Genomic DNA, 23,414 nt, shown 5'->3' with positions numbered 1-23,414 from the left:
ATTGAGTTTTTCTCCTACCAGAGAGACAGAAGACATAGAGAAAGGTAGTCAAATACAGGCATCTTATAGGATATCTCTAGGTTTAATACATATCTCATTATCTCTAGCTACTTTATCCTGTTCTACAGGGTCGCAGGCAAGCTGGAGCCTATCCCAGCTGACTACGGGCGAAAGGCAGGGTACACCCTGGACAAGTCGCCAGGTCATCACAGGGCTGGTTTAATACATACTTTTTAAAATTTTGTATCCATTTTCCATCATCAGAAAGATCACTCAATCCATAGAAAATGTTTTATTTGTTGTCAGTAAGCATGCAGATTTATCTCCCTATGTGACTTCAAAGCATTACCTGGCAGTTGGTGCAGTGGGTCCATGTAGTGCTGCTGGTTTCATGAACCTCGAACAGAGTTTCTTAATGAATTTTGTCATCTGCAAAATTTTATGTCATAAAAGATTCCATTGCATTATTAAGCTTAGATAATTAAGTTAATTTTTGGGTGGCACGATGGTGTAGTGGTTAGCGCTGTCACCTCACAGCAAGAAGGTCTGGGTTCGAGCCCCGTAGCCGGTGAGGGCTTTTCTGTGCGGAGTTTGCATGTTGTCCGTGTGGGTTTGCTCTGGTTTCCCCCACAGTCCAAAGATATGCAGGTTAGGTTAACTGGTGACTCTATGTGTCAGCCCTGTGATAACCTGATGACTTGTCCAGGGGGTACCCTGCCTTTTGCCCATAGTCAGCTGGGATAGGCTCCAGCTTGCCTGTGACCCTGTAGAACAGGATAAAGTGGCTAGAGATGAGAAGTTAATTTTTCACTCTGCACAAGTAATTTATCAAGGGAGGCATGTAGTGCACAGAATCAACAAATGACAAAATAACACAACCTATATTTCACAGGGGTGTTGCACTTAAGAAAGGAGATTAGCCCAACCCTCCCATTTACCTCTTCATACAGCTGGAATATGGATCCCTTTTCTCTCTGGAGAAGGAGGTTCAGTGCAGAGAACAGTGGCAACGTGGCCTGAAAGAACAGGAGGTACACTTCCATCAGGGGATTGGAAAACGCCTCCACCAGCCTTCTGAACCTTGGTTATTTCTCATCTGCAAAAAGACAGGTTGTTAGTATTGGGTGTCTCATATAACTATCCTGAACTAGTGTCAATATAATGTGTGACTTACTTAAAGATTTGAAGTAGCTGGTGAGTGGGCCATACCGCTGCAGAATACGGCTGATGCACTTCTCCAAACTCAGCCACCTCACAGAAATGTGCAGCAGCATTTCCATATACTCACTGCCATGGAGTTCACAAAATTCTGGTAAAATATGTAAGAAAAACAAAGTTAACTCGATTTTTCTTCACTTTTGGTGTATAACACTGGAGCTAATTGAATTACAAACCTTTCAAGTAACCTTTACGGTTCGTGCTGCCCTTAAACCAGTAGCCAACGTCAACCACAAGGTCCTCAATGTCAAATCCAGATATCTGCAGAACATGATATGAGCGCAAAGATGTATTATATCATTATACAGCAAATTATTTACTTCACCTTAGCTTAAGAGATATTTAATGGAAAGCAAACATGTTGAAACTTATACATCCAAAAACCTCTCCCCTGCATGTTTGGCAGTGTTATGGATTACATGGCATGGGCATCCATGAATGTAAATGCTGGGGTTTTCTTGAAGCATTTTTGCTACTATTGAATTTTTGGCACCAATGTTAACTGGGGCATTGTCAACTGACAGGCCAACACAATTTTTCCATGGCATGTTATGCTCTATCAGGACATCGTTGATTTTTTTAATATATATGACATCAGCTGTGCCACAGCTTCTTCCACTTGTGGTGCACATGTCAAGAAATCTGTGCACAACTCTGGTGGTATCAAATATCCTGACAGTTCAGGGGTTCATCTTCTCGAGTCCTGTAATGATATGGTACATAACAAATTTTGCATGCATGTACTGCATGTGTATTATTTCAGTATGACATGAACATGAGGAAATGGAAACCCTTTTCAGTCACGTGACCTTCGTAAACACGACCACCATTTTGGACATGTAGTGGACTTCGGCTCGAATTGGTTTGAATGCGAGGAATGCGACAAACAGAGAACATACAAGAAAAAGGAGCGAGATGCAGAAAACACCTTCGCTATCCAGCAACGTAGGGCATTTACAGGGCGAGCAGAGGGAGAAATAACAGTAACGACACATTAGCAACGCCGTACAGAAATAACGGTTTATGGCACAGACCCTTTCGGTTCTTGCTCATCTAGCTGCTACAATGACTGCTTAGACTGCAACAATAATACCTAACACACATTTAAGTATCCGTCGTAAAGACGTGAAACTCGTCGAGTGACGAGTGTGTTCATTGATATGCTAACACAATCTAAAAGTAGACATACCATCACACTGCCCTGGCGCTGTGTACAGTTTACCTTCTATGGTTTGTGCACTCACTATTTGCCGTTACTTTCTCCAACCGTTGTTACAGATTACAGGGAACGGCCTGGATTTAAGAAACAAATACATGTTCCTCTTGTTTTGAACACTTATTTGTAGGCAGTGCTTAATCTGTAAAGTGGGAGGTCCTGGAGCGCAGAGGATGAGCGGCTCCGGTGCGGGAAAAAAAGAGGGGGGGAGGGGGGCGCTGCGCTGCGCTGCGCTTCTGGGCGTGTTTTGTAATAACACTGCAAATTAAGTTCATCTGCAGATATTTTTTGGATGTCGTTTCATGAGAGAAATCACCAACAAGACAGATATCAAAATCAGACATTAACACTAAATAAACTTGCATTTTTTTATTTAATTATTTGGGTTTTTTTTTTGTTACATAGTCAAAAGAGGTGTCGGATCACCGGATCCAGTGTAAATAGCTGCCAGAGCCAACGCCCGAGGTTCCGGAGCGCGCTCCGGCTTGCTCCCCCTCAAATTAAGCGCAGTTTGTAGGACACTGCCTCTGATCTGTCCTACAGTCTACCAACAGCAAAGGAACACAACGCTAGCTAATGTCGTTAGCTAATAGCTACTACAGAAGAACAAAGAGGTTACAATGGGTTATTTTAGCCTATTTGGTTACACACTCGCCGCCGTATGTTAACAGCAATGTAATGCCTTTTCTGGCTAATTTTATTCGTCTTACCTCCAACAAAGTGGTCACTGCACAAGCGCTGGTATGCCGAGGGCTGCCAATCTTTCCTGTTTATGGCCGCTATCCATCTTCTCCGTCTGTCAGCATCTACCGGGATCCGATAAAATGATAACCCTTGCCTTGTTTGTTGATGGTTACTACATCCAGGTGCACAACAATATAGTGGCATGATGGAAGTCTTGCTGAAAATAAACACTTTCTTTGCTGCCGTTCCTCAATGCTGGCTGTGGTAAACTACTGGTAGTACATGTCCAAAATGGCGGCCGCGTTTGTCGTGACGTCACGTGAAAAGGGTCCATACCTGTGTCATTTGAGCCATCCGTGACCAGTGTAAAGGGATTTTCCCTCATCTTCATCACCAGCTCGTTCTTATAGTGTGGTGCAACTGCTTCATTAATGATGCAGGTAGTTTTTGTGCTGGCACTCTTGAAATTTTGAGCTGTGGGAGAGTCTTTGAAGCATTCCCTGTACAAGGGGCTGAAATGGTCAGCCACAGCAAACGGTACATTGTGTTGAACCATTGCTACGGCAACTTTCATCTCGCTTCTTCTTGTCTGCAACAGAAACAAATGAAAAAAAGATTTAGCTATGCTGACTACACATTTGAATGTTAACACTGATTTAACCCATGTCTACATGTCCATTAAAATCTGAGTTTTAGTAACAACAAAAATACATTACAGAGCAGTATTCTGTCCACCTCATGGATCAACGTCTCATATATGCCACAAACAGAATTGGTTGTATTATTTCAGAAAAATGGTATTCATGAACATTGTAATCAACCTTTTGGATTGAATGTGCTATGTACCTTGACCTCTTGGACACTCATTTCTGCAGTCACTGGCAAGTAAAAATTTTTGACTGTGCTGGTTGACTTAAGTGCCTGCTGTTTGGCCTGGTGCCCCTTACTTTCCATGTGCCTTGTCACATCCCGCATACCTTGATGGGCACAGGAGTTCTCTTGGCGGCAGATAGAGCACCAGTAATAGGAGCTGGTGCTTCCTACAGTAATAAATGGCCATTTAGAGATCCATTCATTATTAAAAGTGGTCTTGTAGGTGGCTGCTCCTTTATTTATCTCTTTTGTCTCTTCCACCCTCTCCTCCTCTTCCACTTGCACTGTCTCCTCCTCTTCCACCTGTGCCGTCTCCTCCTCTTCCACCTTCCTTTAGGACTGCAGTTGACTTGCTGACTTTAGGACTGCAATTGACTTGCTGACTTTGGGACTGCAGCTGACTAGCTGACTTTGGGACTGCAGCTGACTTGCTGACTTTAGTAAAATTAGAAAATTTATTTTTTGACCATAATGTCCCAAGAGACCAGTTTCTGAGACAGACCCATATATGTTCATTTTTGGAATCTCTCACAAAATATCAGGCCATTCTGTGGCTGGAAAGTTATTTAATTTGAGGGGATTCCTGAGCAAATAATGCGCATGAAATCACTCGCTTCACGCAGCCAAGCAGACAGAGGAAGTCCGTGTGTGCATGCGCAGGTTTAACTTATCCGTGCACCAGCGTTGTACAGTAGTTGAGTTACTAAACCGCAAGTCCAAGACATTAAAAAATTTTTGAGTCAAGTATGAGAAAAAGGGGCGGCACGGTGGCGTAGTGGTTAGCACTGTTGCCTCACAGCAAGAAGGTCTGGGTTCGTGGCCGGTGAGGGCCTTTCTGTGCGGAGTTTGCATGTTCTGTCCGTGTGGGTTTCCTCCGGGTGCTCCGGTTTCCCCCACAGTCCAAAGACATGCAGGTTAGGTTAACTGGTGACTCTAAATTGACTGTAGGTGTGAATGGTTGTCTGTGTCTATGTGTCAGCCCTGTGATGACCTGGCGACTTGTCCAGGGTGTACCCTGCCTTTCGCCCATAGTCAGCTGGGATGGGCTCCAGCTTGCCTGCGACCCTGTAGAACAGGATAAAGCAGCTAGAGATAATGAGATGAGAAGTCCGAGAAAAACACTTCAACCTCACCATTTCCACAATGATTGTACAGGATCCCTCAGGATTCTTGACTTGTCAATTGCAAGCAAAGGTAAAAATGTTTACCTCCAATCTTCTCCTTTTTGCTTGAGCGTTGCTGCTCCGTTTCTTCTTTGACTGCTTGATTTTGTGTTCAAATTTTGTCGGAACAGCGTCAGGTTTCAGCCTTCTCTGTCTGACACTGACACCTAAACTCTCCAACAGATGGGGATTCTTCAAAAAGTGATCGGAGCACAGAGTGGCGTATTTACCCGGCTGCCAACCCTCTCGCTTCACGCACACAATTCACTCTCTCTGCCTCTTCTCCTCTCTTGGTAAAAGATAATAACTTCTTCCTGAACTGGTTCCATTGTTACAGTTCACTGCACAGCAATAAGGCATGGTTTTTCTTTGGAAATTCCCGAACGCATGTCTGCACTCAAGCCGAACGGCAATGCAAATAAACGGAAGTGGACTCAACTCAAGTGATTTGTTTGTCTTGAATGATGTCACGCGCCGAGTGGTCACGAAAATTGCTGAGCAGAAATTCGCCACGATCCACGCTAACTTATTTTAATTATTACTTATTAACAATACTTCTTGGGACCAGAAGAAAATTACAGAGGGTTTTTTAACATATAAAGTTTCAAATGTGCATAAATTTAAAACCTTTGCCTATGGCCTTTAAGGACTTGGAACTTGACTTAGACTTATTAGTTCTGACTTGAATGCCAACAATTGAGCATCAAGTGTGACTTGCAGAACAATCAGCTCTGGTATTTCATCAATATACTGTACACCAAACACTGTACTAATACTGGCTTGGGCCAATTTTTTTTCTTTTTTCACCTTAATTATTCATGGCATGATAACCTGGCGACTTGTCCAGGCTGTACCCTGCCTCTCGCCCATAGTCAGGTGGGATAGGCTCCAGCTCACCTGCAACCCTGTAGAACAGGATAAGTGGCTAGAGATAATGGATGGATGGACGGATGGATCTTCATGGCATGGATTCCATAAGATGATATAAATATTTCTTCATGTTGAAATGATTGTATCTTGCAGATCCTGATGATTTTTCGGGTGCGCTTTCATGTTGCGAATCTTCAGTTCGGCCACATTCCAGAAGGGTTCTACTGGTTTCAGAGCTGGTGACTGGGAAGGCTACAGAAGAACAATGAACTCATTTTTTCAATATAATAATAATAGTTATGATGATGATGATGATGATGATGATGATTATTCTTATTATAGTATTCATAATTAAATGAGTCTTACATCGGGAAATAATTACCCCTTTTGCATATACATGCAACAGTTCAAGAATTTACAAATTGACAAACATATTTAGGCCAGTTTGTGACAATAGTATGCCATATATCAAGGGAGTTCTGATTGAGGGAGTCGAGGTGGAGGCTGTGGATTCCTACAAGTACCTCAGGCTGTGGCTGGACAGCAAGTTGGACTGGACTTGCAACACCAAACACCTGTACAGGAAAGGACAGAGCAGGCTATACTTCCTGAGGACGCTTTAACATCTGCAGGAAACTCCTGTGGATGTTCTGTCAGTCCGTGGTCGCCAGTGTCCTGTTTTACACCGTGGTGTGCTGGGGGGGCAGCACATCCAAGAAGGACACATCCAGGCTGGACAAACTGATCAGGCGGGCTGGCTCTGTGGTCGGCATGAAGCTGGACTCTCTGATGACGGTGGCAGAGAAGACGACTATGGACAAACTATTGAACATCATGGACAATGCCAGTCACCCTCTGCACACCGTCATCAGCAACCAGAGGAGCCTGTTCAGTGACAGAATGCTCCTTCCCAAGTGCAGGACGAACAGACTCAAAAACTCCTTTGTCCCTCACGCCATCAGACTGTACAACTCCTCTCTGGGGGGGAGGAGGGGTAACAGGAGGACAGAGGACGGGAAGGAACAGTAGCCTAGCCTGACTAAAAGCAGTACTGGACAATGTGCAATACCTCTCCTGTTGGCTTTCCCTCCTATATCTTATTATTTTTATATTTGTATATGTAAATACTTAATTTATCTAGAAGTTTTCTCTATTTTCTATTCTCTGTTTATCCTGTAATGATGCTGCTGGAATTTTAATTTCCCTGAGGGAACCCTGCCAAAGGGATCAATAAAGTTCTATCTTCTTCTTCTTCTGGCTGCTCCTGATTAGGGGTCGCCACAGCGGATCTTTCGTCTCCATTGCTCCCTGTCTTCCGCATCTTTCTTTACCACACCTGCCACTTTCATGTCCTCTCTCACCGCATCCATGTATCTCCTCTTTGGCCTTCCTCATTTTCGTGTGCCTGGCAGCTCTATCCTCAACATTCTCCTTCCCACATGCTCTGCATCTCTTCTCAGGATGTACCCATACCATCTCAGTCTCATCTCTCTTAGCTTAATTCCCAAGCTCTCTACATGTGCTGTCCCTCTGATGTACTCATTCTTTATCCTGTCCAACCTTGTCACTCCCATCGCAAACCTTAACATCCTCAACTCTGCCACCTCCAACTTTGCCTCCTGTATCCTTGTTAAGGGTACGGTCTCCAATCCATACATCACAGCTGGTCTCACTACTGTCTTATACATCTTACCTTTCACTTTTGCTGGGACTTTCCTATCACAAATGACTCCCGAAATCCTTCTCCAACTGCTCCACCCTGCCTGCACTCTCTTTCTCACCTCACTATCGCAACCCCCATTTTTCTGCACAGTTGACCCCAGGCACTTGAATTCACCAACTTTCTTTACGTCTACTCCTTGCATCTTCACTACACTGTCATCCCCATTCTCATTGATGCACATGTATTCTGTTTTGCTCCTGCTCACCTTCATTCCTCTTCATTCCAATGCATCCCTCCATGTCTCCAAACCCAGCTCAACCTCCTTTCTACTTTCACCACATATTACAATATCATCCGCAAACATCATGTTCCATGGTGACTCTTACCTCACTTCGTTCGTCAAGCTATCCATCACTATGGCAAACAAAAAAGGACTCAAAGCAGATCCTTGATGGAGTCCCACCTTCACCTTGATCCATTCAGTCATTCCAACTGCACACCTCACTGCTGTTTCGCTGTTCTCATACATGTCTTGCACCACTCTAATGTACTTCTCATTCACTCCACTCTTTCTCATACAATACCATAACTCATCTCTCAGCACTCTATCGTATGCCTTCTCCAGGTCTACAAACACACAATGCAGCTTTCTCTGGCCTTCCCTGTACTTCTCCATCAACATTCTTAGAGCAAAAATTGCATCCGATGTGCTCTTCCTCGGCATAAACCCATACTGCTGTTCACAGATTGCTCCCTCTCTTCTCAGTCTCAGCTCCAATAACTTCATGGTGTGGATCATCAATTTTATCCCTCTGTAATTACTGCAGCTCTGTACATCTCCCAATAAAGTTCTATCTAATCTACAACCCCGATTCAAAAAAAGTTAGGACAAAGTACAAATTGTAAATAAAAACAGAATGCAATGATGTGGAAGTTTCAAAATTCCATATTTTATTCAGAATAGAACATAGATGACATATCAAATATTTAAATTGAGAAAATGTATCATTTAAAGGGAAAAATTAGGTGATTTTAAATTTCATGACAACAACACATCTCAAAAAAGTTGGGACAAGGCCATGTTTACCATTGTGAGACATCCCCTTTTCTCTTTACAACAGTCTGTAAACGTCTGGGGACTGAGGAGACAAGTTGCTCAAGTTTAGGGATAGGAATGTTAACCCATTCTTGTCTAATGTAGGATTCTAGTTGCTCAACTGTCTTAGGTCTTTTTTGTCGTATCTTCCGTTTTATGATGCGCCAAATGTTTTCTATGGGTGAAAGATCTGGACTGCAGGCTGGCCAGTTCAGTACCCGGACCCTTCTTCTACGCAGCCATGATGCTGTAATTGATGCAGTATGTGGTTTGGCATTGTCATGTTGGAAAATGCAAGGTCTTCCCTGAAAGAGACGTCGTCTGGATGGGAGCATATGTTGCTCTAGAACCTGGATATACCTTTCAGCATTGATGGTGTCTTTCCAGATGTGTAAGCTGCCCATGCCACATGCACTAATGCAACCCCATATCATCAGAGATGCAGGCTTCTGAACTGAGCGCTGATAACAACTTGGGTCGTCCTTCTCCTCTTTAGTCCGAATGACACAGCATCCCTGATTTCCATAAAGAACTTCAAATTTTGATTCGTCTGACCACAGAACAGTTTTCCACTTTGCCACAGTCCATTTTAAAGATTTTTTTTGGGCTTTTTTCACCTTTATTGGATAGGACAGTGTAGAGACAGGACAGGAAATGAGCAGGAGAGAGAGACGGGGAGGGATCAGGAAATGACCTCGGGTCAGAATCGAACCCAGGTCCCCGGATTTATGGTATGGCACCTTAGCCACCTGAGCCACGACACCCCACACAGTCCATTTTAAATGAACCTTGGCCCAGAGAAGACGTCTGCGCTTCTGGATCATGTTTAGATACGGCTTCTTCTTTGAACTATAGAGTTTTAGCTGGCAACGGCGGATGGCACGGTGAATTGTGTTCACAGATAATGTTCTCTGTAAATATTCCTGAGCCCATTTTGTGATTTCCAATACAGAAGCATGCCTGTATGTGACGCAGTGCCGTCTAAGGGCCCGAAGATCACGGGCACCCAGTATGGTTTTCCGGCCTTGACCCTTACGCACAGAGATTCTTCCAGATTCTCTGAATCTTTTGATGATATTATGCACTGTAGATGATGATATGTTCAAACTCTTTGCAATTTTACACTGTCGAACTCCTTTCTGATATTGCTCCACTATTTGTCGGTGCAGAATTAGGGGGATTGGTGATCCTCTTCCCATCTTTACTTCTGAGAGCCGCTGCCACTCCAAGATGCTCTTTTTATACCCAGTCATGTTAATGACCTATTGCCAGTTGACCTAATGAGTGGCAATTTGGTCCTCCAGCTGTTCCTTTTTTGTACCTTTAACTTTTCCAGCCTCTTATTGCCCCTGTCCCAACTTTTTTGAGATGTGTTGCTGTCATGAAATTTCAAATGAGCTAATATTTGGCATGAAATTTCAAAATGTCTCACTTTCGACATTTGATATGTGGTCTATGTTCTATTGTGAATACAATATTAGTTTTTGAGATTTGTAAATTATTGCATTCCGTTTTTATTTACAATTTGTACTTTGTCCCAACTTTTTTGGAATCGGGGTTCTAATCTAATCTAATCTAATCTAATCTAATCTAATCTAATCTAATCTAATCTAATCTAATCTAATCTATACTTTTCAATTCTTATATTCAGAGGTTCAAAATCACTTTATTGTTCCCCTAATGGGGCAATTTGTTGTACAGTAGATAGTATACAGCTCACACACAATCCCACACACACACACACACACACACTAAAAGCACTAAACAATCAATAAATAATAATCAGTTATAATAAAAACGAAAAGAATCCAAAAGTATGAGTAGGAGGGAGGGGGGGGACATGTGTTATCTATGGTTCTTAGTAGAATTTAAGAGTAAAATGGCTATAGGTACAAAATATCTGTTGGTTTTGAATCGTAGAAGTTTGAAACGTGATCCAGATGGCAACATCTGGAATTCAGCCTGTAAGGGATGAGAATTATTTGACAGAATAGATTCAACCCTTTTTAGCATCTGCTTCTGATAAAGTTCTTCTAGGCCTTTCTGCTTAGAACCTATAATACGGCTACTCACATTAATTATCTTAGAATATATATAGAATAGATATCTTAGTATATCTCAATACAACATTCTGTTATATAATATTAGTGGTAATAGTACTACTATTAGTAGTAATAATACTAATATTATTAGTATTACTACTACTACTATTATTATTTTTTTATTATTATTTTAATAAAAAAAAAAAGTGGAGGATGCGGGCATCGATCCCGCTACCTCTCGCTGTGTCTACTGTGTCTCACTGTTACCGCTAAAGTAAGCCCAAAGTAAGCCCACAGTGGCCAATCAGGTCCGACATGGGCTTACTTTTGACCAATGAGGTTGCCTCCCATGGGCTTACTTTGGGCCAGTGGGCTTACTTTTGAGGTAGCGGGATCGATGCCCGCATTCTCCAATAAACTTTTTTTTTTCTTTCCAGAATCATGCTTATTGGCCAAGTATATTGATACACACAAGCTTCCGGCAGTTGGTGTCTCTCTGGAGATACAGAAAAAAAAAGAGGGGAAGAGAGATTGAGAGAGAGAGAAAACATATGCATATGTAATATAAGAAAAAATATTGGCTATATACACTACCATTCAAAAGTTTGGGGTCACCCAGACAATTTTGTGTTTCCCATGAAAAGTCACACTTTTATTTACCACTATAAGTTGTAAAATGAATAGAAAATATAGTCGAGACATTTTCCTGGCCATTTTGAGCATTTAATCGACCCCACAAATGTGATGCTCCAGAAACTCAATCTGCTCAAAGGAAGGTCAGTTTTATAGCTTCTCTAAAGAGCTCAACTGTTTTCAGCTGTGCTAACATGATTGTACAAGGGTTTTCTAATCATCCATTAGCCTTCTGAGGCAATGAGCAAACACATTGTACCATTAGAACACTGGAGTGAGAGTTGCTGGAAATGGGCCTCTATACACCTATGGAGATATTGCACCAAAAACCAGACATTTGCAGCTAGAATAGTCATTTACCACATTAGCAATGTATAGAGTGGATTTCTGATTAGTTTAAAGTGATCTTCATTGAAAAGAACAGTGCTTTTCTTTCAAAAATAAGGACATTTCAAAGTGACCCCAAACTTTTGAACGGTAATGTATGTCTATCTAATGAACAAGATAAATGAATATGCAATATACTATACTTATATACAATATCTAATATATTATGCAGAAAATATAATATACAGTACAGTCCTGTGCAAAAGTCCTAGGTACCCTATTCTTTTTTCCCTCTCATACAACCTTTGTTATAGATTTCTATTTTATGACTTCTACATTATCGAGTCAGTACAAAAACATTTCAGAGTTCCAAACGTTCATATTTTTTTCCAGCACAAAATATTTTGTATATATTGTACATTTATAATGTATAGTCTTGTGCAAAAGTCTTACGCACACGTAAAGAAATGCTGCAGACCAAAAATGGCTTAAAAAATAATGAAATGAAATGTTTCAACATTAAAAAAAATACTATAAACAGTAATCAGTAATCCATAATCAATGAAACAAAGTCAATATTTGGTGTGAGACCAAATTCTTTGCTTGAAAAAAAAATAGTCTGAGGTCCAATGAGTGCAGTTTTATAAGGAGATGAGCTGTAGGTTTTGCTGAGCATCTTACAGAACCAGCCACAGTTCTTCTAGACACTTTGATTGTCACACTCGCTTCTTCATTTTGCACCAAAACTCAGCAGCCTTTATTATGTTTTGTTTTTTTAATCTGAAAAGTGCTCTCTTATGGAATATGCTGCTGCTCAGATACAAACATTTATTTTTTTGGTAACATCTAATTTTGTGCTGGAAAAAAACACAAATGTTTGGAACTCTAAAATGTTTTTGGACTGACTCGATAATGTAGAAGTCATAAAATAGAAATCGATAACAAACAAAACAATCTTCTAACAAACACTGGTTCATCCTTTCCAATTTATCTCCAGAATTTTTTCCTCACAAGAAAAAAGAAAAAAAAATCTTCTACGGTACTAGTTGTTTCCTCACAGCTCCAGGGTCCCAGGTTGGTTGGGAAGCTAGTTACTGAGTGGGTTGTATTCCTCATGTTCTCTTTGTTTCTGTGTAGGTTCCTCCTGGGTTCTCCAGTTTCTACTCACCTCTAAATTTCACTTGGGTGTGAATGGGTGAGTGAGTGTGTGTGTGTTTCTGGTGCTCTGGATAAAGTGATTGAGATGAATGAATGATTCTTTCATCTCAAACATAATATATAATTAAAAAAAAATACCAGGGAAGTGACATGAACTCATTTCCTGCAAGAAAATAGACTTTATTTGTCCTGCATGTTGAAGTGTAATACCATACAGACTGATATGTGATGATTCTGAATTCAAATGCTTTCTGCACATGAAAGAAAAACAACTGTACAATGAACTGTGTACACACGACCTCTGGATTTAAATCCCAAGACAGACGTTTGGTTAAGTTTTCCAGTTAAATGGTAACCGTCTCTTTGTTAGGATGTGTATCTCTGAAGATGTGACTCACACTGTGTCAATAATTATTACATTTATCTACTTAAAAGAAATAACCGCATCTTTCCAAGTCCCTCGATGGACTGTGTATATACTTACATCACTTGTGGTGATTAAAATAGCAACACAATGTCTTTATGCGTCATGAAGGGTTAGTGCCTCATGCTGGAGGAACTCAGATGCTAATAAAACAATGACATCATGTTGCACGGCACAATCGGTCGTTGTCTAGTTGAGGGTTCCTCTGCAGTTCTCAGCTCCACACAGACAGGGGATCTTCTCGTCCTCGATGGGGAATTTATAATCATACGTGATCTCTTCGTTGACGCTGATGGGCTGACGAGAATAGATGACTATTTTCTTTTTGCCTTCTACAGTGATGACTTTAGCGTAGCAGTTTGGCTGAATGTAAACAGGAGAAAACAGAAGGAGTTAAACTTCCTCTTGCTTTATTGCATTAAAAAATAAATAAAAATACATATCCTATGGGTCCATGTGGCTACTGCTTATAAATAAAACTTTTCTGATCCCATGTCCATACAGTAAGGATAGCATATGTTATCAATTCTACTCCCCTCATCTCTTGCAAGCATCACCGAGCTGTGAGCAGCATCAGGGCTTGGAGTATTTTGGTTACCAATTTTGTTTCCTGTGTTTTGTTCAAAATACAATGCTGTGAACTAGATCTATTTTCAAAATAGTACAACCCCAATTCCAAAAAAGTTGGGACAAAGTACAAATTGTAAATAAAAACAGAATGCAATGATGTGGAAGTTTCAAAATTCCATATTTTATTCAGAATAGAACATAGATGACATATCAAATGTTTAAACTGAGAAAATGTATCATTTAAAGAGAAAAATTAGGTGATTTTAAATTTCATGACAACAACACATCTCAAAAAAGTTGGGACAAGGCCATGTTTCCCACTGTGAGACATCCCCTTTTCTCTTTACAACAGTCTGTAAACGTCTGGGGACTGAGGAGACAAGTTGCTCAAGTTTAGGGATAGGAATGTTAACCCATTCTTGTCTAATGTAGGATTCTAGTTGCTCAACTGTCTTAGGTCTTTTTTGTCGTATCTTCCGTTTTATGATGCGCCAAATGTTTTCTATGGGTGAAAGATCTGGACTGCAGGCTGGCCAGTTCAGTACCCGGACCCTTCTTCTATGCAGCCATGATGCTGTAATTGATGCAGTATGTGGTTTGGCATTGTCATGTTGAAAAATGCAAGGTCTTCCCTGAAAGAGACGTCGTCTGGATGGGAGCATATGTTGCTCTAGAACCTGGATATACCTTTCAGCATTGATGGTGTCTTTCCAGATGTGTAAACTGCCCATGCCACACGCACTAATGCAACCCCATACCATCAGAGATGCAGGCTTCTGAACTGAGCACTGATAACAACTTGGGTCGTCCTTCTCTTTAGTCCGAATGACACAGCGTCCCTGATTTCCATAAAGAACTTCAAATTTTGATTCGTCTGACCACAGAACAGTTTTCCACTTTGCCACAGTCCATTTTAAATGAGCCTTGGCCCAGAGAAGACGTCTGCGCTTCTGGATCATGTTTAGATACGGCTTCTTCTTTGAACTACAGAGTTTTAGCTGGCAACGGCGGATGGCATGGTGAATTGTGTTCACAGATAATGTTCTCTGGAAATATTCCTGAGCCCATTTTGTGATTTCCAATACAGAAGCACGCCTGTATGTGATGCAGTGCCGTCTAAGGGCCTGAAGATCACGGGCACCCAGTATGGTTTTCTGGCCTTGACCCTTACGCACAGAGATTCTTCCAGATTCTCTGAATCTTTTGATAATATTATGCACTGTAGATGATGATATGTTCAAACTCTTTGCAATTTTACACTGTCGAACTCCTTTCTGATATTGCTCCACTATTTGTCGGTGCAGAATTAGGGGGATTGGTGATCCTCTTCCCATCTTTACTTCTGAGAGCTGCTGCCACTCCAAGATGCTCTTTTTATACCCAGTCATGTTAATGACCTATTGCCAATTGACCTAATGAGTTGCAATTTGGTCCTCCAGCTGTTCCTTTTTTGTACCTTTAACTTTTCCAGCCTCTTATTGCCCCTGTCCCAACTTTTTTGAAATGTGTTGCTGTCATGAAATTTCAAATGAGCCAATATTTGGCATGAAATTTCAAAATGTCTCACTTTCGACATTTGATATGTTGTCTATGTTCTATTGTGAATACAATATTAGTTTGTAAATTATTGCATTCCGTTTTTATTTACAATTTGTACTTTGTCCCAACTTTTTTGGGGGTGGCACGGTGGTGTAGTGGTTAGCGCTATCACCTCACAGCAAGAAGGTCCGGGTTCGAGCCCTGTGTCCGGCGAGGGCCTTTCTGTGTGGAGTTTGCATGTTCTCCCCGTGTCCGCATGGGTTTCCTCCGGGTGCTCCGGTTTCCCCCACAGTCCAGAGACATGCAGGTTAGGTTAACTGGTGACTCTAAATTGACCGTAGGTGTGAATGTGAGTGTGAATGGTTGTCTGTGTCTATGTGTCAGCCCTGTGATGACCTGGCGACTTGTCCAGGGTGTACCCCGCCTTTCGCCCGTAGTCAGCTGGGATAGGCTCCAGCTTGCCTGCGACCCTGTAGAACAGGATAAAGTGGCTAGAGATAATGAGAATGAGACTTTGTCCCAACTTTTTTGGAATCGGGGTTGTAAGAAAGCACTTGTTCATGAATTGTCTGTCTTAGAAACATTATTTAGTACTAATGAGCACATTGTGTTTCACAAGTGTTGTGTAAAGGCTCTAAAATAAAAAATAAAATCAAAAATTTAAAGCGAATAGCAGAAGTTTGATATCGGCTTCTCGATATATCTGCCAAAAAGCTAAAAAAAAAAAAAAAAAACCAAAAAACTTACAAAACCTTTCATTTGACCTTTCAGAAAGACCAAACAAAAGCTGTGATAATCAAAATGTAAATTTTCTTAAAACAAACACCACTTACTTGATATCGAATCAGTAGCTTTGGCGAACCGTGAGGTGAATTTCGTTTATCTTTTAATCTGCCGATTATCTTCCGATACTACGAAGTTATAACGAGGTTTCTCTTATTTTGTTTCTAGTTCTGATTGGTTCCAAAGTTTTTCAAGAAGTAGAACGGGTAATCAAACTTGATCAGGATAAGTGCTGATTGGTTACGAAGTTTTGCTATTGTTACACTCATTCTTACAACACGATGACATTGTGGCTTCGCCACTCGTTCTTGTGTACCTTTAGTAACACGGGATCAACTGTTCGTATCACGAGATCACGATTTGCCGTTCTGCTGATTGTAATGCTTATGCATATGCGCAGTGCGCTATTGTTACACATTCTTACAACACGATGACACAGTGGCTACTGCCTCGCTTCGCCTCTATGAGGCAGCAGCCACAATGAATCCATGAATGAAATTTCCTGCAACTAATGAAGCAACAGGATTAAAGCTAAGTTTACGAGAGGAGTTTTTTAAACAAGGTTTTTATTTGTGGTTGTGAGATAAATCTAACAGTAACCTTTGATTCTACATTCAATCTTAACCAAAGCACAAAGTACTAATCACTACTCACGTTACAGCTGTGGTTGATAAACCTGGCCAGGTTGCCGCACTTGGTAGCGTCGATGATGGTGTCCTGGTCGACCCGAAACAGGTAGCTGCTGCCGATGCCTTCCTGCTCGTAGCGTCTCTCACGCATGTCTGCGATCACCTGAAGACAGAGTTCAAATGACAGCAGCTCCAAAACAAGGCCACGTTCTTTTATACAGGACTTGAATACAGAAGTTCTCACAAAAGGAGAGAGTGTTTGGTTTTACTTTTAAGAGACTGTCTGGAAAAATAAAGGACTTCTAAATCTGCATAACTGGAGATCTTAAAAAAATAAAAATAAAAAAAGAAATGATGTTTCAGGCAAAAGAATACTTCCAAAGTGTTAGTGTGAAGAGAAGTACTTTAAAGATTACATCAGTTATATTTAATATGGTTATTTCACTATAAATTGATTTATTTTTATTATTTTTTATTGCTTTATTGGGCATGACTTCTCACATCAAATTACAAAAATGCAAAAATCAATGAGCAAAAATAAATAAATAAATAAATAAATAAATAAATAAAAATAACTGACAAGAAAGCCACCCAAAGGGGTCGGCACGAACGGGACCCGAAAGTACCCATGTGAGGCACCGCCCAAATAATTAAAACTATGTATAAATGAATAAACACAATTAAAGTAAGCTAAAAAAGAGCAATTAACATGATACAGATATTAAACTCTAACGATGACAAGGGCACGATCTCACAAACGACCAAGTGCATGGCCAATCGACATCGAAAGTGTTTTCCAGAAGGTGGAACAAGGTTTGCCTGACGTTGGTTTGAAAAGAGGTCAGAGTAGAAAAACAGATTTTAGGGGCATAGTTACAAGTAGAGTTCCACAGTTTGACAGTTCTATTAAAATAGGAAGCCTGAAAAGTAGACGTTTTGCAGGAAGGAGTCTTCAAATTTAGCGAGTTGCTCTTGTACGGCCGTGTGATACAAATGATACAAAGTTATGTACATTTAGATTGGTATGTCCGTACAAACATTTGTAAAAAAATACAAGGTTTTTCAGTTCCCTATCATACGCTAATGGTAGAAGATCAAGCTTAAAAAGCCTGTCCTTGTAGGACATCTCACCTACGCGAGATCTTAAAATCCAACGCGTGGCCCGCCTTTGCACCCGCTCTATTTTGGCCATCAGATAGAACTGGCTGGGCGACCAAACCTGGGTCCCAAAATTGAGTTGTGACTTGACGTATCCAAGATAGAGTGTCCTTCTAGCTGACATGTCCGTTAACAACGGGCAGGTGCGCTTTAGGAGCCCAAGCAGTTTATTCGCTTTTGCAACGACAGCATGAACGTGGTTTTCCCATGACAGTTTGCAATTAACTATCACACCAAGATCTTTCTCTTCAATAACGCGCTTGAGCGGAGCATCGTTAAGAGTATATACGTGGTTGATAGGCTGCTTTTTTCGTGTGATTGTTAATACCTTGCACTTTAAAGTGTTAAACTGGATATTATTGCGTCTCGACCAGTCGTCCCAAGTTAGATAGACTGTCTTGTATGACCGCGCAATCTCCAGCAGATTTCACAGCAGCAAAGATTTTTGTGTCATCGGCGTAAAGTGCAGAATGAACTCCGACCTTTATTACATCTGGTAAGTCATTAATAAATATCACGAAAAGTAAAGGTCCAAGCAGACTCCCTTCGTGATATTTATTAATGACTTTTTTATTATTGTTTTTATTTTTATTATTATTATTTTATTTTTATTTATTAGCCAATGTTCCAAGATGGACAAAAATAAATGGCCTATGTGTTTATAAATTCCAAAGAAAGAACTGTCCTTGAAAGTTGATATGAAGGAGATCTTGGAAATCCTGGATATTTTAGTAAAAGAATACGCTTTTTTATTCTATCCACATTCACTGGATATGAACAATCGTGCACTCTGACTGGCTACTCTACTACCAGGATATCAGCTCATATACCGTTAGTAGAGAAAAACAAAATGGCGGAGCGTGTTGAACCAATCGAGGACGAAATTAAAATTCTACTCGAAAACAAAACCCCAAAAAATGTTATTAAGTATTTAAAAGAAACAGAAATAGCTAAAAGAATATAGTCCCCCCCCAAATATCTCCTGTTCCACACTCCAACCCAGTCGATGGTGGTAATGCACCTTTAAGTTGGTTTGCCAACCGCCAAAAACCCCTAAAGAAGTAGAAGAAAAACCCCAAAATACAAAAAAAGCAACAAAATATGGAATAAAAGTATTTGATGGGAAGAAAATATCTTTTTATTTTTCAAGAATTATCACATTTTTCACAAATTGCTCCTGTCATTTCGCCAGTTTGTTTACATTCTTCATCTTTAAGCATTAAAATTTGTTGATTTTTTTTAGACTGGTTCAAAAGCTCAAAAGAAGTTTGAAAATTACAAAAGTGAAATGTCCAAGGAAGAATTAAATACGTCTAAAGCTATTCTATACCTCGGCATGACAGCAAGACGGCACTTTCTAGAAAAAAACCCCAAAACAAAACACTCAAGTCAATTCATGCAGCCATTGATAGGTTTTTAGGAAGTCCACCTTAGCAGAAATGATTTTGTCAGATGTTTTGTATAAAATGTTTATTTATCAAATTTGCAAAAAATAAAAATGCAGTTTCTCAAAATCCAGTGAATGTGGACTTGGTGCTATGCGCCTCGTCAGCTATCAGCTCATGTACGAGTCGGTTTCATGGAATAACTGTTAAAGGGGAACTGAAGTCATTTTTAAACTTGCTTTATTTCTTAACGTGTTATTCAATTACGTTTTCGGTTTTAGTAACCTTATATCGTGACTCGTATTGGCAAATAATCGCAATTAAATATTATACTTATCGGCCTATTCGGTTTTTAGCCGTGTTGAATTTAGTTCGTTTGGTCCACGGCAGGCGTCACTTATCCGCGCGATCTTCACGAGACTTGTGCGAGAATTCGAAACGTGAAGTGTCAGCCAGGTGTCGGTGGCGCCATTTTGAAAACTGTTTTCCAAACGAAATATTGCACAAAAACGAGTTTAAATGATGAATTCTGCCTTTTTCAAACTTTCCTGATTGCTATCAAAACAAAGAAAACTTCTGGCTTGATTATGCCAGCATTCGAAAGAGGGCGCGCGTCTTTTGACAACGTTGGCAGATGTTGGTCACTTTGATTTCCGCTGTACGTTTTACTTCCGTCCTACGATGTCTCGCACAGGTCTCAACGAATCTCGTTTACAGCCATTGCTTTGACATACGGACTGATATATTACAGAGCATATTTCAAACACTCATAACTTGCTATAGCAGCGACAGAATAGCGATCAAACATGCATTCCTATATTTAATAAAATGAGATAAATAGAATTTTGATTATAAAAAATTTGCCTTCAGTTCTCCTTTAAATATTGGGTCGAGCTAATATGTAAATCTGATTTGCACATGAAAATGGAGAACTTTCAGTGTTTTTCTGCTATATTGTTAAAGACACATGACAGATAAATACACTATACCATTTTTCTGCAGACTCGGAAATCCTAAATATCTTTTCCCTTGTCTGACATGCCTTCGTTCCATGAAAACCTGATCCGTTCCATTTATATCTGATAAATTAGAGCATCCACATACATAATGGTGGCAGACAGGAGTAAAGTTTGACACGTGAATGTTTGGCTCGTGTACAGTATCATCCGTCTCACCTGCCGTATGTTCTGTCCCACGTATTCGATCACCATCTCATCAGCAGCTATCGGCTCCTCTGCAAACAATCCCCAGTCGTGGATGCGACTCCTACTGAAGCGCAGCCTCTTCTTACGGAACTGAATCCAAAAATACATCAAACGTACACTTAAATATAATAATAAACAGTAAAGTAACCATGCACAGTATGTGTATCAGCTGTAAAATACGGTTGTGCTCATAAGTTTACATACCCTGGCAGAATCTATGATTCTTTGACCATTTTTCAGAGAATATGAATGATAACACAAAAACATCTTTTCCACTCATGCTTAGTGGTTGGGTGAAACCATTTATTGTCAAACGACTGTGTTTTCTCTTTTTAAATCATAATGACAACAGAAACTACCCAAATGACCCTGATCAAAAGTTCACATACCCTGGTGATTTTGGCCTGATAACATGCACAGAAGTTGACACAAATGGGTTTGAATGGCTACTAAAGGTAGCATCCTCACCTGTGATCTGTTTGCTTGTAATCAGTGTGTGTGCATAAAAGCTGAGTGAGTTTCTGGGATCCAGACAGACTCTTGCATCTTTCATCCAGCCACTGACATTTCTGGATTCTGAGTCATGGGGAAAGCAAAAGAATTGTCAATGGATCTATGGGAAAAGGTAGTTGAACTGTATAAAACAGGAAAGGGATACAAAAAGATATCCAAGGAATTGATGATGCCAGTCAGCAGTGTTCAAACTGTGATTAACAAATGGAAAATCAGGGGCTCTGTTACTGTAAAACCAAGCAAATGCCACAAAGTATCTCGCCTACAATACGCCAAACAGCACAGAGACAAGCCTCAAAACTTCTGGAACAAGGTAATTTGGAGTGATGAGACCAAAATTGAACTTTTTGGCCACAACCATAAACGTTACATTTGGAGAGGTGTCAACAAGGCCTATGATGAAAGGAACACCATTCCTACTGTAAAGCATGGAGGTGGATCGCTGATGTTTTGGGGATGTGTGAGCTACAAAGGCACAGGAAACTTGGTCAAAGTTGAAGGAAAGATGAATGCAGCACGTTATCAGCAAATACTGGAGGCAAATTTGCACTCATCAGCCCGGAAGCTGCGCATGGGACATACTTGGACGTTCCAACATGACAACGATCCAAAACACAAGGCCAAGTTGACCTGTCATTGGCTACAGCAGAACAAAGTGAAGGTTCTGGAGTGGCCATCTCAGTCTCCTGACCTCAATATCATCGAGCCACTCTGGGGAGATCTCAAGCGTGCAGTTCATGGAAGAGAGCCCAGGAATTTACAGGAACTGGAGGCTTTTTGCCAAGAAGAATGGGCAGCTTTACCATCTGAGAAAATAAAGAGCCTCATCCACAACTACCACAAAAGACTTCAGGCTGTCATTGATGTTAGAGGGGGCAATACACGGTATTAAGAACTGGGCTATGTAAACTTTTGATCAGGGTCATTTGGGCGTTTTTTGTTGTCATTATGATTTAAAAATAGAAAACACAGTTGTTTATCAATAAATGGCTTCAGCCAACCACTAACCATGAGTGGGGAAAAAAGTTTTTGTGTTATCATTCATATTCTCTGAAAAAAGGCCAAGAAAGCAAAAATTCTGCCAGGGTATGTAAACTTATGAGCACAACTGTACATCATCCCAGGAACAGTGGGGTAGGAACACACTCTGGATGGAAGTCAGTTTAGTGTAGTGTGTAAAAAAAAAAAAAAAGCAAATTATTATTGAAGATTTGCGCTCCAGGACTCAGACTTTTGGCTGTAGATTCGTGAGTCGCACCTTCAATTGGTTGAACTTGAGCAGGTCGCTGTCGCAGCTGAAGGAGGAGAGCAGGCGCCGCTGTTCGGCTCGGAAATCTGATCCGGAACGGGACGACGAAGGAAGCTGAGCGTGGATAGAAAACTCAGAAAATGAATCAAAAGTCACGGATTTGAAAATGGAATCTGCTCAAGTTAATTTCTATCTTATTTACATACATTACAGAAATTTGTGTGAAATGATTACATTCTGTTGGTATTATTAAAATATATTAAACATAAATAATAGTTTTATGCTTCTCGTCAAAAAAATTAAGAACAGGAAATGCAGGAGATTTTGTACACACCAGCTTCTTACTTTGATGTATTATAATTTTACTCTCAAATCCGTACTATTTCGTCTGCATCTGTCTGTCTATGTGTTTAGGCAGCCTTCAGTAATTTTACAAACTGCCTTCACTCACAACTCCCACCTGAGTGTCTGCAGTCAGCTCTCCCAAGGCAGCGTGTGTGTGTCGGAGGTAGTGCAGTTTGTCCCTCTTGCTGATGATGTAAAATCCCTCTGTGCGTGCTGACCCAGTCATGTGATAGCGAACGCCATCCAACAATTTTGGTGGCCATTCCAGAGGAACACTGCTCGGTGAGGTGAAGTCAAGGAACACACACTAGGGCTGTCAAAATGCTTACAAATACAGCTTTTGAATTTTAGTTATCATGGGTCTAATGATTCGAGAAGCAGCTTTGGAACTAAAAGGTTGCCGGTTTGATTCCCTGGACCAGCAGGAATGGCTGAAGTGCCCTTGAGCAAGGCACCTCACCCCAGGCTGCTCTGGGTATGTTGTACGTTGCTCTGGATAAGAGCGTCTGCTAAATGCCAGTAATGTAAAAAGAAAATGCATTTGAATATTAATGAGCCTTTAAAGATTTTTTTTTTTATCCAAAGCCTAGAAAATCACAAAGAGGTGATATACAGTGGTGCTTTTAAAGTTTGTGAACCCTTTAGAATTTTCTATATTTCTGCATAAATAT

At 40.6% G+C, this 23,414-nt stretch overlaps 1 protein-coding gene across 1 annotated transcript in view; it reads right to left on the bottom strand.

Annotated features, from left to right (window-relative positions):
• Positions 1 to 13,556: 13,556 nt before the first annotated feature.
• Positions 13,557 to 23,414, bottom strand: part of setd1bb (SET domain containing 1B, histone lysine methyltransferase b) — a 48,319-nt gene continuing 38,461 nt past the window's right edge. Inside the window, exons 15-19 of the mRNA XM_060931012.1 lie at positions 22,853 to 23,025; positions 22,408 to 22,530; positions 20,607 to 20,726; positions 16,914 to 17,051; positions 13,557 to 13,730 (exon numbers count right to left, since the gene is read on the bottom strand). Coding sequence (XP_060786995.1) covers positions 13,557 to 13,730; positions 16,914 to 17,051; positions 20,607 to 20,726; positions 22,408 to 22,530; positions 22,853 to 23,025 — 728 coding nt within the window. The remainder of the gene's footprint in view (positions 13,731 to 16,913; positions 17,052 to 20,606; positions 20,727 to 22,407; positions 22,531 to 22,852; positions 23,026 to 23,414) is intronic.

Source organism: Neoarius graeffei, chromosome 10, assembly GCF_027579695.1.
Source record: "Neoarius graeffei isolate fNeoGra1 chromosome 10, fNeoGra1.pri, whole genome shotgun sequence".
In the NCBI taxonomy this organism is placed as follows: domain Eukaryota; kingdom Metazoa; phylum Chordata; class Actinopteri; order Siluriformes; family Ariidae; genus Neoarius; species Neoarius graeffei.
This window is presented reverse-complemented; position numbering and strand designations above follow the sequence as displayed.